The 15,576-nt window shown below is 44.4% G+C and overlaps 2 protein-coding genes across 3 annotated transcripts in view; one reads left to right on the top strand and one right to left on the bottom strand.

Annotated features, from left to right (window-relative positions):
- Nucleotides 1-3,893, top strand: part of tmem110l (transmembrane protein 110, like) — a 36,752-nt gene extending 32,859 nt beyond the window's left edge. The window contains exon 8 of the mRNA XM_063217306.1: nt 3,335-3,893. Coding sequence (XP_063073376.1) covers nt 3,335-3,433 — 99 coding nt within the window. The 3' untranslated portion in view covers nt 3,434-3,893. The remainder of the gene's footprint in view (nt 1-3,334) is intronic.
- Nucleotides 3,894-9,244: 5,351 nt separating this feature from the next.
- itih5 (inter-alpha-trypsin inhibitor heavy chain 5) overlaps nt 9,245-15,576 on the bottom strand; it is a 65,435-nt gene continuing 59,103 nt past the window's right edge. For both annotated transcript variants that reach the window (XM_063217303.1, XM_063217305.1), the window contains one exon: nt 9,245-9,693. In XM_063217303.1, the coding sequence (XP_063073373.1) occupies nt 9,335-9,693 (359 nt within the window). In that variant the 3' untranslated portion in view covers nt 9,245-9,334. The remainder of the gene's footprint in view (nt 9,694-15,576) is intronic.

Here is a 15,576-nt window from a genome sequence, read left to right as displayed (position 1 = left end):
GTTGTAAAAATAAAAGACACCAAAGACACAGGTTTATGTTGCAGAAACCAGCGAGTTTTACAGCCATGTGTCCGTAACAGAGCATGGCAACCCGACCGAAGCCCGGCGGGCCTGGTCGGAACCCGACGGGCCGGGCTGGACTCGGACAAAAAAAATAGAATATCTGTCGGACTCGGGTCGGGCTCGGGCTTGAACCAAACAGACATTGTGAAAATTGTAAGCAATCAGAGGAAACGTTTCAGTTCATGCAAACGGCAGTTTTGTGATTAAAAAATAAGTAATTGAATATGCATAAATGAAAATGTTGGTAGGCTACTCTTGCGAGTGATTATTATTGGCTGTATGCACGCGCCAGTTACCAGTGGCAACATGGACGCTCACTCCCAGTCAGCCGAGCAGGAATGCCGAGTCAACTTGCTTTCTTAATAAGCGCCAAATACAGTTGTCAGTGAACGCGTGGTCTTTTGTTGTAGGCCTAGTGTAGGCCATGTTTTAGCATGCCTTCGGTGCTGTCTTAAATGTTGAACATAAAATGACGAAGTTTGTCACTGCATTGCTCGCCAAGGATTACATTTCCAGCAAGGGGTAGCAAGGAGCATAATATGGATTAAAGAAGACGCACACGCTACGTGGAGTTGCCTAAGGTAGGGGCGAAGAGGTTTCCTGTTACTACTTTGTCCGCTGTGACATTTCATGTCCTTCACGTAGGTTCTTAATTCTTGTCACTTTTACTGTAGCCTACAGTTGTAACTATGCGCGTGCAACCTTTCCTGATTTTATATTGACCGCATGGACATCAGGGGAAATGACATTCTCTTGGAGGGCCGAATCGGGGTGAACTTATAGCCCATCCTTCTTAACGACAAGGAGTGGCATCTTCACCGGCTCGCGGGGATTTATTTGCACTAACAGTAACGTAACAGATGTGTCCATAGCCGCGCTGACTGCATCCAAACCGTATTCGTTAGTTTTCGCCTTTCTTATCCTCTCACGCCCCTCCCATGCATTTGATCACAGCACCCAACATCTCTGGTCTAACCGAAAGAAACATAAGGTGCGCTGTCACATGTTTATACTTACTATGCGTGCGTAACTAAATTAGGCTACAGCAAATTGCCTCATCCTAGTTGCCTATCCTGGCTATTTATCACGTGCTATTTTGAGTATGAAGGAGGCCACATAGAAAATATTGCTTGCGCACAGGTTCTGTTGTTATTACAGTGGTCTCGGGCTTCGGACGGGTTCGGACACAAACATTTTAATTAGTCTCGGGCTCGGGTCGGGGTTGATCACTTTTCTGTCGGCTGAGGGCCGAGCTCGGACAGAAAAAAAAACCGGCCCGAGCCACGCTCTAGTCTGTAACATGCTTTGTTTGGACCAGAGTCCCATTGATAGAATTTTTAAAAGTGGGACATTTTTTTAAAGAACTTTTAGGTTTAAGGTGTGAGATACACTCAGACAGCCACAATTGTAGAACATTTTAAGCACCGAAGACGATCATTCCAGAGGGGCCAACCACACAGAAAGTCCTGTGTAGCGTAATCTAAAGCACGAAAGAGGAGAGGAGCTAGCTGCCCACGCACTCCAGCTCGTTTAGCCTCGACAGTATCTCCATACTGTGGTAGCAGGGCTGTACTGGGGGAGAAATAGGGCCTGGGCACTTTAGGCTGAAAGGGGCCCCTCATAAGAAGCGGCGCGAAACTGACTCACCGGTGGGCCCCGCACCCTCGTGGGCCCTGCATCCTCGTGGGCCCTGCACCGTCGTGGGCCCCTACTTTCAGAAATGTAAAAAAAGACAAACCCCCCCATTTACATTTCTGTAAATAGGGGCCCACGAGGATGTGGGGCCCACCGGGAAATGCCCGCTATGCCAGATGGCCAGTCCAGCCCTATGTGATAGTCTGGGTTTCGTTCAATTGACATGGCTGACTCCAGTGGTATCTTGCCCACACCAATTAGCGAACAGAGGGGAGTATTTTGTGAGCGATGATATCGACATTGTGCACTGTGCACCGTAGTGAATGGTGCACTTTGTGTATTTAAACTGTATACATAGTTAGTAGGCTGGCTTTTTGCCATTCAGGCTAACAACCTAGACAAGACAAATTGGATGAAGGTCAGATCCAATTATTTTTCTACTTCTATGTCCACACCTACATGAAGGAAACATTCCTCAAAACTAGAATGCACTATGAGAGTCCTCCGCCAAGGAAGCTGTTTTTTAGAACTGCCTTCTGCCTTCTTTTTGTGGAGTTGGAAACTGGAATGTCAACATTTGCCCTGTCCCGCAGTTCAATTTGCAGTCACTAGGGGTGTCTAGATTTTACGCGAGGAATGGTAAAGAATCTTTTTAAAAAGTCCTTGTTCCGGTTTCGTGATCCGGATCACCACCAGATTTTAATCACTTGTTCCTTGGGTCACGTCCACCAACTCCACAAGAAGTTTCAGCCAAATGCGTTCTCAAGTTTTCGAGTTATCCTGCTGACAGACAGACTGACAAACAGACAGACAGAGGTAACAATACAGAGAGACCAGCAGAGGCTGAGTTTTCTGGCTAAGCTTGATCTCCTGCAAATTCCACTGAAGAGCTTACCATGCACATCAACGGAAATGCACACACATCCAAGCAAAGCAACACAACTTAATTTCACACACAAAAGCAGTTCAATGTAACGAAAATAAAAACAAAAGGGCAATACACAAAAGCTTAATATGCTAAGGTAGTCTATTATACTTGACAGAAATGGAAACCAAAGACCAACTTGTAAAGGCATAAAGATTGAATAATGTGAATTGTATAAGTGTGACGGGTTAAACAGTAATGAAAGGTAAAGCAGTAGTATTGTTGATGTCTTCTGGAAGTTGCTTCCAAGCGGTGATAGATACTATGACGGCTAACCACCTCTCCCTTTCTCTCCTGCTCCCTCTCTTTTTCTCCCCCACTCTCTCCATCTATCTTCTCTTCTTCCTTTCTTCTCCCTCTCTTCATGTATCTGTTCTTTACTCTCCATATCTTGCCCGTTCTCCTCATATTCTCTTCCATCTGTCATCTGTCCTGCCTGTGCCTCCCCTCCCTCTTTCTTCATCCATCTCCTCTGATTTGCTCATCTTCCCTCCTCTCATACGTACATCTGTTCTTTTCTCTCCTGTCTTCTCTGTCTCCTCTTTCATTGGTCCTACGTCTGTCTGTCTGTCTGTCTGTCTGTCTGTCTGTCTGTCTGTCTCTCTGTCTCTCTCACTCACTCACTCACTCACTCACTCTCTCTCTCTCTCTCTCTCTCTCTCTCTCTCTCTCTCTCTCTCTCTCTCTCTCTCTCTCTCTCTCTCTCTGTAGGTGTTGTTGGCGGAGGAGGCGGACTCTGATGATGAGAGCGATGACGGCTGCTACACCCCTACCGATCGCAGACTCATGCCCAGCTGGGTGGAGGTCTAGGACTGACGATCTCTCTCTCACACACACACGCACACGCACACACACTATCGCGCCATTGCTTCTACAGTGCCCATCTTCTTAACTGTGCAAATCATATGACATCATGTAAACACACACACACACAAGCAGACACACACTCACACACACACACACACACACGCACAAGCAGACACACTAACTAACACTCTGGTGCTACAAAGTTCAGTAAGTTGACATGCTGTCTTAACATGTGTGAAGAAGGTGTGCGCTTGTGAGTATATGCGCTTGTGCATATATGTGTGCCTGTATGCGTGGCTCTGAAGTCAACGATTTTAGTCATTGGAGTAAGTGATTTTAGAACACTGATGGTTATTTAGTGGATTTATGGAAAAAACCTGATGTGACACTGTGTGATGTGTTAAGTGCACTGACATGCACAAAGCCTGTTTTGTGAGCTTACACTCGCACACACGTATATGCTCGCGCGCGCGCACGCACGCACGCACACACACACACACACACAATTTTTTTTTGTAATAATAATTGAACATGATTTGTAATGGTGTTGGGCGTAGAATTGGCACATACGTGTGTGTGTGCGTGCGTCCGTGTGTCAGTATGTACATTTTACTACTTGAGTGTGTGCAAATTTGGGGACCAAGTACAGTAAGACCAAGGAAATGTCATGTGCAGAATTGGGATGTATTGTTATTTTTTCTGAGAAATGGGACTACGATCACTGTGTTGTGTGGTAGTGATTCATGTGTGTGTGCATAATATGCACTATTTATTCCTATGCTGCAATTTTTATTATTAATTCTCCGGGAAGAACGTCCGCTCTACCACTCCAGAGAACTGTGTGTTGGAGAACGTCCTCAGAGCGTGTTCTTAATGCCCACACTATCAAAACAAGTCTTAATGACAACCAACCACTCTACAGAACTCTGTTTGGAGAACGCTGTCCTAACATCTTTTAAATGTTTTGCATCTTGCGTAAGAAAGAAGAACCTAACCACTCTCTAAGAACTGTTGTCTGAAAACCTTCTCCAGAATGTTGTCTTAATGTCTTTTGGAAGTCTTGGCATCTCACTTTACCACAACTTGAGCACTCTTAGGAAATCAGTTTGGAGAAAGTTCTTCAGAATGTTGTCTTATTGACTTGGCATCCCACGATATGATATAGAAACGCTTGCCACTCTAGAGAACTCTTGTGTGGAGAAATATCCTCTCTTCATGTTTCACTGAAGAAAGACTGAAGACTCTTAACCACAACCAGCCCGTGGATGGACTCAGTGTCAAGTGCTGCTATCTGATCGCTGTCCTCTGGGAAGGGATATAATGATCTAAACCCTCCCACACAAAGACAATGCAGCTTTTATGTACTATCTGCTTTTAACATGGCAAGGCTCAGGAGAAAACATGCATGCATTCCCGCTCGTAACTACAGTACAAACATCAACAAAAATGCAAGCCTCGTTTTAAACCAGCCAAAGCCTGAACCGACATAGATCATATATACACCTGCATACAGTATTAAATCATGTCTACATGTAATTTCAAGACATCACCTAGAAAACATCAAAAACTAAGTGAGAGATACCCAGACTTGCTTTGGAATCACAAGACACATTCTAGAATGTCTAGAAGTGTGTCTGGAATATCTCGAGGCAAACAATCCTGCAGGTTATTCCTCAATCATGGATATTGATAATGTGATTGTAGTATATGTGAGGCTACATGTTATGCTCAGGGCAATGCTTCATTTTACTCATGTTATTATTTTATATTCAAACAGTATCTCCAAAGCTGGGTTTTATATGTTTCTTTAGTTTTTTTAACAATTCCAATTTATTCCAATGTTACTCACGTGGGGTATATCAAGAAGGATCTCACAGTTCCAAAAAACGGTTACTACGGTTTGTTGTTGTGTTTGCTTCCATGTTAAAAATCGTGTCTTCACATTTCAATGAGATGATGGTGTTTTTTTTTCAATTTTGAAATCTATGTTGTGCCTGTGTACATGTGTTTCTGAGGACACTTTTTAATTTCTGTTTTTTTTTTACTTAAAAGATTTCCTTTTGATGTCATTGTCTTTATCGAGGGGCCAAATCTTGGTTGATTTACTCTCAGTAAAACGAAAAATCTCATCTGTATTGTTTACGTTCAAATGGTCTTTATGAGTTCTGGAAAGTTCTGTCTGTATGTGTGTGTGTGAGTTGGGAGACATTGAATAGAAATGTAATAGGATGATGTATGAAATTGTTTATTCGAAAGACAATGAGTATGTATTTGGAGAGATTTTATGCACCAGTGTTTATGCTTTATACTATGAATAAAGACAAACCTTTGATGACAGAAGCCTTTTGTTTCCTTCTGGGAAACAGCCCAGTGCAAGCACACACAGATTTGTAGTTAAAATTCAAAATAATTGACCCTACCTTGACCTAACGGTAGGGTACTCATCTGCCATGTGGTCGACAATGGTTTGACTCCTGACCCGGGTCCTTTGCCAGCTCTTCCCCATCTCTCTCTCCCAACCCGCTTCCTGTCTGTACTTCACTATCCTGTGTCATAAAACATAAAGGCTTGAAAAGGCCCGAATAATAAAAATAAAAAAATCTAAATCATCCTAAAATCCAAAGAATAGCTTCATAGTAATTATCTTATCTGTCAGACTGGTCACCTAATATTGTACAGTACTTGAAAGTATTTGACTCCACAGATGCATTGCGGTCCGTTTTTATTCAATTTCGTTATTCATCAGATGGAGTTGTACATTTATGGGCCAGTTAAGCATTCATCACACTAGGCGTGATTTTCTTCGTGTTTAATTCTGCTGTATGTCAGACCAGAGTGTCTGTAGTATGTCCAACCTTCCACCTTTCACTGTGATCCAACGTTACTTCCAGAGGAAGTCAAGCAGCTCATCTGAGGTGCATTTCTCGAAACCATAGTTGCTAACTACATTAGCTACTTTGTTTGCAATGGAATTTGGCCACTACCGAAGTTGCTAACATGCTAATAACTACCTTTTGAGAAACGCACCCCTGAACAGGTACTAGCAGGCCTCTAAATTAACACCAGTCCACCAGCCAAATGCTGGTGAAATTTCAGTTTAGCTGGTAGAAAATACCAACTTACTAGCCACTTTGACCCATTAGTGAGTGTGTGTTTGGCTAGTAAGATTTACATCTACTTGCCATTTTGGCTAGTGATGAAAAAAGTTAATTTAGAGCCCTGGGTACTAGTATGTGTTACTTGTAAATGCAATCTTTTTTTATTGACGTAGTGTCTATTATCAGACCATCCTCTTGTTGTCCCAATTTCAAATAAGGATTTGTCCACCCTAAAGGTAGCCGTATCCATTGCAAAGGCACATTTAGATTCTGGTAACCTTTGGGTGGAGTGTGACATTATAAAAATGTATTTCAAATTTCACATCCTGATGTCTTCCACCAATAGACTTGCTTACACTAGTTATAATTCTCCATGTCTTCATTCTCTTTCTTTCTTTTTTTCTTCCTTGTTATTCTTACGTCCTCAGTATGTCCTTGGTGGGGTTTTCCTCGACCACAGACTACATGGACGACAGACCTTTGGCTTAGCAATCAGCTTTAAGACGGAAGGGGTCAGACTGTTCAAATTAGGGGTCGCAGTGAGGGTAACACACACACACACACACACATGGTTCACTCACACCTGCCTAGGTGAAAGAGTTCATTATGTGTGTGTGTGTGTGTGTAGGTGTGTGCCTAACCTAGTGGAACTGACAGGTTATCTACCGTCTGCCAAAGCTATCTGGAATGTCCTGGTGACTCCACCTCTGCACCTTGATAGGTTAACGCAGTGGTTCCCAAACTGGGGGTCACAGAGGTACTGAAGGGAGGGTCGTGGACAGAATGGACATTGAATAAAAACGGGAAATCCACAACTTAACAGCTAATAGTTTTATTTTGCTGTCCTGTGAATTTCTGGCAATATTATCTTATGTCCATTAATATTGCTAGATTTTCCATGAATAGTTTGTCTGGTAATATTTCAAGAAATCCAATTGCTGGGCTAAGGCTATGGTGTTTGGGAAGTTTGGGAACCACTGGGTTAATGCATGAAAAAAGGAGGCAGAACTTGTTGCTGCTGATGACAGACAGGTGAGCACACCTGAAGTGGGAGGGGTCCCATGACCTAGTGACCCGCACCTGATGACAGGCCCAGGTGAGGAGACTGGGGACTGTTAGGACTAGCAGATGTGATCCCACGCTGAGTATGTCGCCACGTTTATGACTTGGCAAGCATGTTTACATGTGTGTGTGTGTGTGTGTGTGTGTGTGTGTGTGTGTGTGTGTGTGTGTGTGTGTGTGTGTGTGTGTGTGTGTGTGTGTGTGTGTGTGTGTGTGTGTGTGTGTGTGTGTGTGTGTGTGTGTGTGTGTGTGTGTGCTGCTTCTGACTTGAAAGAGACCTCTTTAGTTTAACAGTGAGGGGAAGGTCTGAATTTTTGTACGTCTTCAGTAGTTATCCTTCAGTTATTCTTACGTACACTGAGGTTATTAGAATGTTGTCAAGTGAACATTCCAAAGAATGCCCATTGTTGATGGGATGTTTTTTATTATTGGACTGTTCTTCAAAACTCTCCTTCGAAAAGATTCTCTGGCTGTACATTTACATTGCATTTTACATTACAGTAGGCAAACATTTAGGTCAAATTAACTGTAAAACAGTGAATTATTTACTCGTTTCATCACTTTTGCTTTTCATCCACATGGGAATGGCCTTTTGGATGCCCTGAAAGAACACACAATGTCACACTTAGGGCTTTATACTTTTTCCTTTCTCACTTGAAGGCACACATTTAAATACGGTACTTTGGTTAAAGCTAAATATGTAAGCAAACAAAAAAACAACTCAAAACCAACTCTTAACAAATCACAAAAAACAGCTTGTATTATACAATATTAAAATACCAATATAAAAATATATTCACGAGTAATGGAATAGTTATTTAGTCCATACGAGGCATTGAACCAGAGTCTCCTGAGTGCAAGTAGGAGAACACTGGAGATAGGAGACAGAGCTTGGCTGTACTGTATGATGAGAATTGTGGAAATGATGAGAAATATAGAAGTGTGTGTGTGTGGGTGTAAGTGTGCGTGTGTCTTTTTTGTGACAAGTTTCACTGACATTGTGCTATGATTGAGTGTGTATCAGTTTGACTGTTTACTGTAACTTGCGTTCAGGGCGAGGCTCACCTATGAAAAAGCAATGCGTTATACTGTAATGTCACTGTAAAGATGATATTGCACCTAGACCAAGTGTGCTGTGCGTGAAGCGCTCCGATCAGAGCGCTGAGTGTAGGCTGTGTTCAGTGGCCTATTATCCCCAATGCGTCCAGAGTGGTGGCAGCACCCAAAGTAGAAGATCTGCTGTGCAGTCTGGGATCGGAATGGATATGGATGTGTGTGTGTGTGTGTGTGTGTGTGTGTGTGTGTGTGTGTGTGTGTGTGTGTGTGTGTGTGTGTGTGTGTGTGTGTGTGTGTGTGTGTGTGTGTGTGTACTGTATGCGTGTGTGTACACGCGCATGTGTGTGCGTGCGTGCGTGCGTGCGTGCGTGTGTGTGTTCGGAATGGGTAGCACTTCTCTGGGTGTGTGTGCGTGCGTGCGTGTCCGTGTGGGCACATGTTTGTTTGTGTGCGTGCGTGTGTTCGGAATGGGTAGCACTTCTGTGTGTGTGTGTGTGTGTGTGTGTGTGCGTGTGTGTTCAGAATGGGTAGCACTGCACTTCTGTGTGTGTGTGTCGGCACGTGTTTGTGTGCGCCTGTGTGTGTGTGTGTGTGTGTGTGTGTGTTTGGAATGGCTAGCCCTTCTCTGTGTGTGCGTGTGTGTGTCTTCATCTTCATCTTCATCATGCTCAGCAGCGCTGCCTCATCATCAGTCCGTGTTGGCGTTGCTGTTGCTGTGCCCAGTGGGCCCAGTGTCCGTGTCGAACATGTGCGGCACCACATAGTCCGCGTACTGGCCGTCGATCAGCTTGGCGGCGTTGTTACGCGCAAACCAGCAGTCCACCATCTCGCGGCCGCTGTAGATGCGCCGCGACTTCCTCACCACGGGCACCGTGCGACCTTTGACCTTCAGGGCAGTGGTGGTGGCGGCGGTGTTGTTGTTGTTTGGCGTCGGTGGAGACTCAGACTCAGTATCGCCCTCTGCTGTTGTGGGGGGCTCGTGGTGTGTGATGGCCGTGACGTTGGTGGTCATGTTTGTCAGTGCCACCTCCTCATTCAGGAACTGGCCTGTAAGTAAAGCAGAAAATAGCAAATACACAGGATCAAGAAGTGGAGTGTGTGTGTGTGTGTGTGTGTGTGTGTGTGTGTGTGTGTGTGTGTGCGTGCGTGCGTGCGTGCGTGCGTGCGTGCGTGCGTGCGTGCGTGCGTGCGTGCGTGCGTGCGTGCGTGCGTGCGTGTTTGAGAGGGGGACACACTGTTGCACGTGTATCTTACTGATTTACATAAACTCAAAAACAACAGCATAATGCAGTGTAAAAATGTAATCATTTCAAAGGTAAAAAATCAAAGGTGAATTTGAGAAAGGTGCAGAATTTTGGTCAATGGAGTCACTGGAGTTACAATATGTGGATACACAGGTGCCCTGATGAAGGCCCTATAGTCAGGGGTGCACATAACTGGTACGCAGGTGCGCATGCGCACCAAAAATTAGCAATGCGTACTGCCACCTCAGTCACTACAGCGCACTTGCGTACTGACTATCTCAACAGACTGTTGATGTTGGTGAATGGTCAAACAAACATGTCCAAAAAGAAACAGACAACAGTAGCCTAATCAGTTTCTTTGGAGTTTCGTCAACAGCAAAGAAAATTGAGTCAGAGATTTAAAAAACAAAACTTTCCGAGAAGTGGCTCCAAGTGCCGTGGCGCTAATGATGAGTGGACAAATGTAGTGCCAGTCCCTTGCAATGCGAAATCGCTCCGTATGCGGTAGTGAAAGCATGCGTTCCGTGTTGAACAGGTAAGGGGCGCGATGTGTCCCGTTTTCTCATGAATGCCTAAAAATAGACATGTCACTCGCATATCAACTGTAAATCTAACGACAGTCAGCGCGAGCGCGACCGAGTTGAGCTCCTGGCTCTCTCCTCCTCCCTCCATCATTATGGAATTGTGCCGTCTGTTAACTCCCAGAATGGACGCGCACCCCCATCATTCTCATTGGCAACTCCGATGCATAGAAGTTAAAAACTGAAAGCATGCATCCATGCGCGTGGCTTCTTAAATGCACGCAGTTCCCGGCCAGCTTCCTCCCACCATATTCCAAACGGACACCATACAAGTTTATTCCCCCTCTGTGCATCAGTTAGCAGGCATGACGGCGAAATCGGCAAAAACAGATGAAATCCAGACAATAATCACTTAACTTGAAGATGACCTGTTGACCATTTGTAGGCTAATTAAGATTTAAAGAATACCAAACTAACAACAAATTTGATTAGGCTACCTTGCACCAGTTGCATTAGCCTTCAAACAAACAACATGTGTCAACGTTCGTGGTGATAATGTTTTATCCTTCGACACTGCAGACAGTTTGTTTTTTTTTACCGCGGATGAGGTGCGTACCAAAACATATTTGCTGGTGCGCATATGAGTAACGGCCTAAAATAGTTATGTGCACCCCTGCCTATAGTGGGCCGAAACATGTTGGCAGTGGCAGTATTTTTAATTATTTAAGTTCAAACATGAACTAGCCTTTATAATAAAGCGGTATAATAAGGCGTCCTGCCTTTTTTTTTTCAATTTGTGGATGTTGGGTGCTCAAGGGCATATCAACCATGGATGGAGGTGAAGGGAGAGTAAGGATGGGGTATATACGTAGGCCTACATTACTATGTGGGTGTCTGATAAAGTTCATATGTGAATGAAGGCCTGTGTATGTACATACAGTATAGGCCCCTACTCTTAATGCGTATGTCCTTGTTGAGCGTGTGTGTGTGTGTGTGTGTGTGTGTGTGTGTGCGCGTGTGCATGCATGCGTGCAGGGCCGCTGACAGCTTTGGCTGGGCCCAGGACCAAGTCATTTGAAAGGGCCTCCCACCCCAATGGATACAATGTAATGAGGACCCACTTTTGGGAGGCCCCAGTTCGTCAGGCTTGGTGACCATACATCCCAGACTGTTGTCAGTAACACGGGTGCGCCACAAGGAACGGTGCTCTCCCCCGTGTTGTTCACCCTGTACACCTCTGACTTCAGCTACAACACAGAGACCTGTCACATGCAGAAGTTCTCTGATGACACTGCTATTGTGGCATGCATCAAGGATGGACAGGAAGGAGAGTACAGGGAACTGGTGGAGAACTTTGTCAGATGGTGCCGGGACAATCAGCTGCAGCTGAATGCCACCAAAACAAAGGAGATGGTGGTTGATTTCAGGAGGACCACCCCACCACTGTTGCCTGTCTCTATCGAGGGAGAGACAGTGGAGACAGTCAACACATACAAGTACCTAGGAGTACACCTGGACAACAAACTGGACTGGGCTGCCAATTCAGATGCTCTTTACAAGAAAGGGCAGAGCAGGCTCTACTTCCTACGGAAGCTTAGATCCTTCAATGTCTGCAACAGGCTCCTGCTGATGTCCTATCAGTCTGTCATGGCAAGTGTCCTCACCTATGCTATTGCCTGTTGGGGAGGTAGCGTAAGGAAGAGGGACGCTGGACGCCTTGACAGGCTGGTGAGGAAAGCTAGGTCTGTGGTGGGTATGGAACTGGAGGATCTCACAACCACAGCCGAAAAAAGGACACTTAGCAGATTGGACTCAATACTTGAAAATGACAGACACCCCCTGCACCCGTTTCTGGCCAACCAGAGGAGCCTGTTCAGCTACAGACTCCGGGCCTTCCCCTGCCGGACAGACAGACTACGGAAGTCTTTTGTCCCCAGGGCCATCCAGCTCTTCAACACCACACAGAAAGAGACAGTTAAAGAGATTGTCATTGGTGACTGGACTGCATAAACTAGCCCCCCACACTGGAACACTCAACCTGCAGCCACTACCCCCCCCCCCCCCCTTCCCGATTCTTTTCTCTACTGAACAGTTACACTTCATCCCACCCCCTACCTCCCACCCCCCACCCCCCGGAGCAAGCGCCTGCACTACCTTGGACACTTTAAGGGTTGCCCAATACAGGGGTGATTCTCACGAAACGTGGAACAAAGGTGTTTTGACAATCATTTTTTCAAAATGCTTTTTTGGTTGAATTTCTTTTTGAATCAGTTACATCAAAGTGTACAGTTACTAAGCACAATAATATCAACTTACCTGACAACTTTTTAAAACACATTTTTAACGTTTTATAGGTCCATGTCTGCTAAAATGCTCATTACCGCAATTTTTTTCTTTCATGAAATGTATTAGGACACTTAATTGTTCTAGCAGTTGTGTTCATTGAATATTGATAGTTGTACTAGGGGCTACATAAAACACTCAAAAACGTTTTTTTTTTTATTATTTTAGTTTAAGAATTTTACCATTTTACCTCATTACCGCAATAGGATCATTTGTTTTCCTCTTTAATTTTAGAATACATCAGTGAAAACCTACAATTTCGGTCCAAAAATATACTGAAGTGAAAGAAACATGAAAGGTACTGTGTTCATAAAAAATATACATGAATACAGTTTTCCTTTAGTACTTTTTTTTCCAATTAAGTGCTCATTTCGGTAATGAGGGATATGTTTCGGTAATGAGAATGAGTTTTCGGTAATGAGAATAAGGAGAAATAAATTGAACTAAAGCCAAATATTAGTAAATGTGTTATTGGTTATTATTATTAGCACAACGACAGAGCCTCCAGGGCAGAACTAATCAAATGACACCTAATAAGATGATAAATATATTCTATATAAAACCATTCATTAAGCTACTGAAGGATATTGGGATTCAAGACTTAACCCAGCCAAATATGACACATTTTGTAAAGGAATCTTAGAAAATACATTTGCAATACAATTAAGTTATATTCAGGGGAACTAGAGAAGGTGGGGTCTGTTTTAAAGGTGGCTGCCTTCAATATAGGCCTAAAGTGCTGGGGGAAATCCTAGTTTGTTTTATTAGTACGGCTCTCTGAGAACTTTTACGGCCATCGGATGAATTTGAAGAGGCCCCTCGAATGAAAAAGGCTCCCCACCCCTGCAGTAGGTGAATAGGCGAGGCCCCTCCTGGGCACCAAAGTAACATCATAGTACAAGGGGTGAAGGCCAAGGGGTGCACTCTGAAGTTAAGAAAGCCCATTGGGAAACTCCAACTCCCATTGTCATTGTGACACAGCACTCCACAGCACACAAGTGAACACTGCACACTGCACACAACGAAATTGCATTTATGCCTCACCCATGCAAGGGGGCAGCCCTCAGTGGCGCCCCATGGGGAGCAGTGCGGTGGAACGGTACCATGCTCAGGGTACCTCAGTCATGGAGGAGGATGGGGGAGAGCACTGGTTGATTACTCCCCCCACCAACCTGGCGGGTCGGGAGTCGAACCGGCAACCTCTGGGATGCAAGTCTGACGCCCTAACCGCTCACCCATGACTGCCCTTTATAGTTATAGTTATAGTTATAGTTCGTCCATCATCAAAACACTGGAGGGTAGCCACCTGATGACCCCAATGAAGCGCATACATCCCACTCCTCATCCCCACCCTGAATATGATATCACAACTCACCACTGATCTCTCCAGCCAAAAATCTATAGTGGACCAGAAATCTAAATCTGTTATGAGAAGGGAAATCATGTCGCAGTGCGAGGTCGTGCACTGGACTTTTTTTCTGACTCGGCGCGCACCGGCAACTAGGAAGTAGGAAGTAGAAGGAACAGGAGATGACTAGAGTAGGTTGTATGGTATGCCGGTTCGGTACACCTTGATTTTAGGGTCACAGTTCGGTACATTTTCGGTACAGTATCACCATAATACTGTCCGGACCAAAGCCGGAATTCACTATGAACGTTATGTGTTATGAAATATCACTGAACACCACTAACTGTTTGAGTGGCACATTGCACACTAATGGCAGTCAGGGCATCAGACTCCCGATTCCTGACCCGCCAGTGATCTCCCCCATCCTCCTCCATGACTGAGGTACCCTGAGCATGGTACTGCTCCCGTTCGGGCGCTATTGGGGATGAGGCATAAATGCGGGTGAGGCATAACTACCATACTGTTGTGTGCAATGTGCAGTGTTCATGTGTGTGCTGTGGACAATGGGACTTGTAGTTTCCCAAGTGGGCTTTCACTTCACTCACATTTAAAAAAAAGAAAAAGTGTTGGTTTTCAGGACAATATCAGACATGCCCATAATTAGTATAGGGTGCATGAAAAACTAAATTAAAACGTTGCAAAATCCTGCTCTTCTCTTGCAGTATTGTTCCTTTGAACTACCTTAACTTCCTTTTCATTTTCTAGCATGTTTGATACTTGTCAAAAGGTGGCACAATAGACTTGGAATTTTGAATTGCTGTTAATGGGCATTTTCAGCTAAATCAGTGCAAAGTGCATTTTGAGGCTGTTTTGATCCCGTTACCTTTCCACTTACCCAGGACATCAAGAACTCACAGCATGACTAAAAGATGGGTACATGGGTGTTTGAGCATGGCTTAAAGATCAGAGTATGGGGGCTGAAACCTTCTTAAAGGCTGCAAAAAACATGCATGAGGAGTTTCTAATTTGGGAAAGGCAACTAGAGCATTCCTCCAAATGATTCTTCTTACTAGTTTTGATTGAAATATTCTAAAAACTACTTCTCGCTGAATTCGCTAAATAGGTCTATTCACTGCTATTTCAAATGCCAAGCCTTTTGTGCCACCCTTTAACAATGATCAAATTGGATCCAAAACTTAGATTTTGGAAGGAAGTCAAGTTAGTAAAAAAAGGCTACTTAAATACTCAAACCCACTAGGGTATGACAAACAAACACAGGAAGCAAAAAATCTGTCCATTTCTGGAAAAGCACATGGACTTGAAGTGAGTCGATTTTGTCTCCCAACTTGTTCCCTTTTTGCCATCTACTCAATCTGACAACTTCACTGCGAGTGCTGGGTTCGTTGTTTGCCATTGCCTTTGCATTGGGTGACATCACTAGGCAGTTTGATTATTTTTTTGCATCAAAGGACCA

The sequence above is a fragment of the Engraulis encrasicolus genome, chromosome 15 (genome assembly GCF_034702125.1).
Source record: "Engraulis encrasicolus isolate BLACKSEA-1 chromosome 15, IST_EnEncr_1.0, whole genome shotgun sequence".
Lineage (NCBI taxonomy): Eukaryota > Metazoa > Chordata > Actinopteri > Clupeiformes > Engraulidae > Engraulis > Engraulis encrasicolus.
This window is presented reverse-complemented; position numbering and strand designations above follow the sequence as displayed.